The following is a 1,321-nucleotide window of genomic DNA, read 5'->3' on the forward strand; positions in this document are numbered from 1 at the left end:
TCCCCTTGTCTCCCCCCCGCAGGACTTGGGGAGCTGCTCCGGGCTCTCTGGAGCCCTGTGGGGCAGCCCTGACCTGGTACAGCCAGTTCTTGTGGAAGGCCCATGGGCTTGTCCAAAGTCCCCCCCGCTGGCAGAGGTGGAAAGCAAAATGCCTTCTGACGGAGTTTTGGGCCAGGCTGGTTGCTTTGCCCTCAGCTCTGATGCCCGATCCACACCCCAGCGTGGGATTTGCATCCTCCTGCACTGTGCTCCCTGGGTGGGAGCTGAATTAAAGCCACTCAGCCCCGGTGCTGCCGTCTACCTGGGGCGGTTCCTTGCCCCCATCCCTTGATGCAGCCCGGTTGGGCGAGCGAGGAGCCCGTGGAGGCACCCAACCCCTGGGCCATCCTGGCCTTGTCTCGAAGCAGCTCGGCCCTGAAGATGGGCGACTGCTGCAAGAGCCCGGCTGCTCTTTCCTTTTTTCCTAAGCTCTTTGGAAGCTCTGAGCCAGGGCCCACGTGGCCCAGGGACACAATCCTGCCCCCCCTCTCCCTGCTGCTGCCCCAAGCGCCAGCTCAGAGGTGTTTGAGCAGGCAGGGCAGGCAGAGCAGCCCATCCCCCCCTGGCACCGACCACCGGCGAGAGCCAAGGGGATGCATGGCATTGCCTCTCGATCCCGTACTGCGCCCGGCACGGCCATGTGTGCCCCGGGAGCTGTTGACGGCTGCCAGTGAGCCCCAGCCACCAGCGACCACACGCTCTTCTCAGTGGGCATCCCATGCCTGCAGGGCTCTGACGAAGGAAGGAGGGAAGGGAGGACAGCGGGACAGCAGGAAGGAGAGGGATGAGCTGGGGGGGGCACGAGCCAGGCTGGGGCAGAGAGAGGCAGGGGTGGCCTGGGGGGGGGGACGGTCCCTGCCGCCTTTCCCGTGTTTACCTGGTTCCGGGGCGTTTCTCCGCAGAAGGAGCGGTTTGTCAAGCTCCTCGACCAGCTCCACAACTCGCTGCGGATTGACCTTTCCATGTACCGGGTAAGGTGCCTGCCGTGCCTCAGTTTCCCCGCCTGTTTGATGAGGCCTGAAACAGCCGGTGGCTGTTTCCCCGCCCCTCTTCCCTCACCCTTGTGAGCATTTTGTCTGCAGCTCCGCTCTTTTCTTCCCCTCTGGCAGAACAACTTCCCTGCCAGCAGTCCCGAACGGCTGCAGGATCTCAAGTCGACGGTGGATTTGCTGACCAGCATCACCTTCTTTCGGATGAAGGTATTGCTGGGGCCCCACTCACCCCGTCCCTCTGGGGAGGAGCCTGGCCCTCGCTGGCCCCAGTCCTTCGCAAGGCTGGGGTC

The 1,321-nt window shown here is 64.1% G+C and overlaps 1 protein-coding gene across 1 annotated transcript in view; it reads left to right on the top strand.

Annotated features, from left to right (window-relative positions):
* The window catches only part of LOC104135333 (protein unc-13 homolog A), a 36,374-nt gene that overhangs the window by 15,356 nt on the left and 19,697 nt on the right, over nt 1-1,321 (top strand). The window contains exons 24-25 of the mRNA XM_035888701.1: nt 942-1,010; nt 1,149-1,238. Coding sequence (XP_035744594.1) covers nt 942-1,010; nt 1,149-1,238 — 159 coding nt within the window. The remainder of the gene's footprint in view (nt 1-941; nt 1,011-1,148; nt 1,239-1,321) is intronic.

This window comes from Egretta garzetta, unplaced genomic scaffold (assembly GCF_000687185.1).
Source record: "Egretta garzetta isolate BGI_Z169 unplaced genomic scaffold, ASM68718v1 scaffold621, whole genome shotgun sequence".
Lineage (NCBI taxonomy): Eukaryota > Metazoa > Chordata > Aves > Pelecaniformes > Ardeidae > Egretta > Egretta garzetta.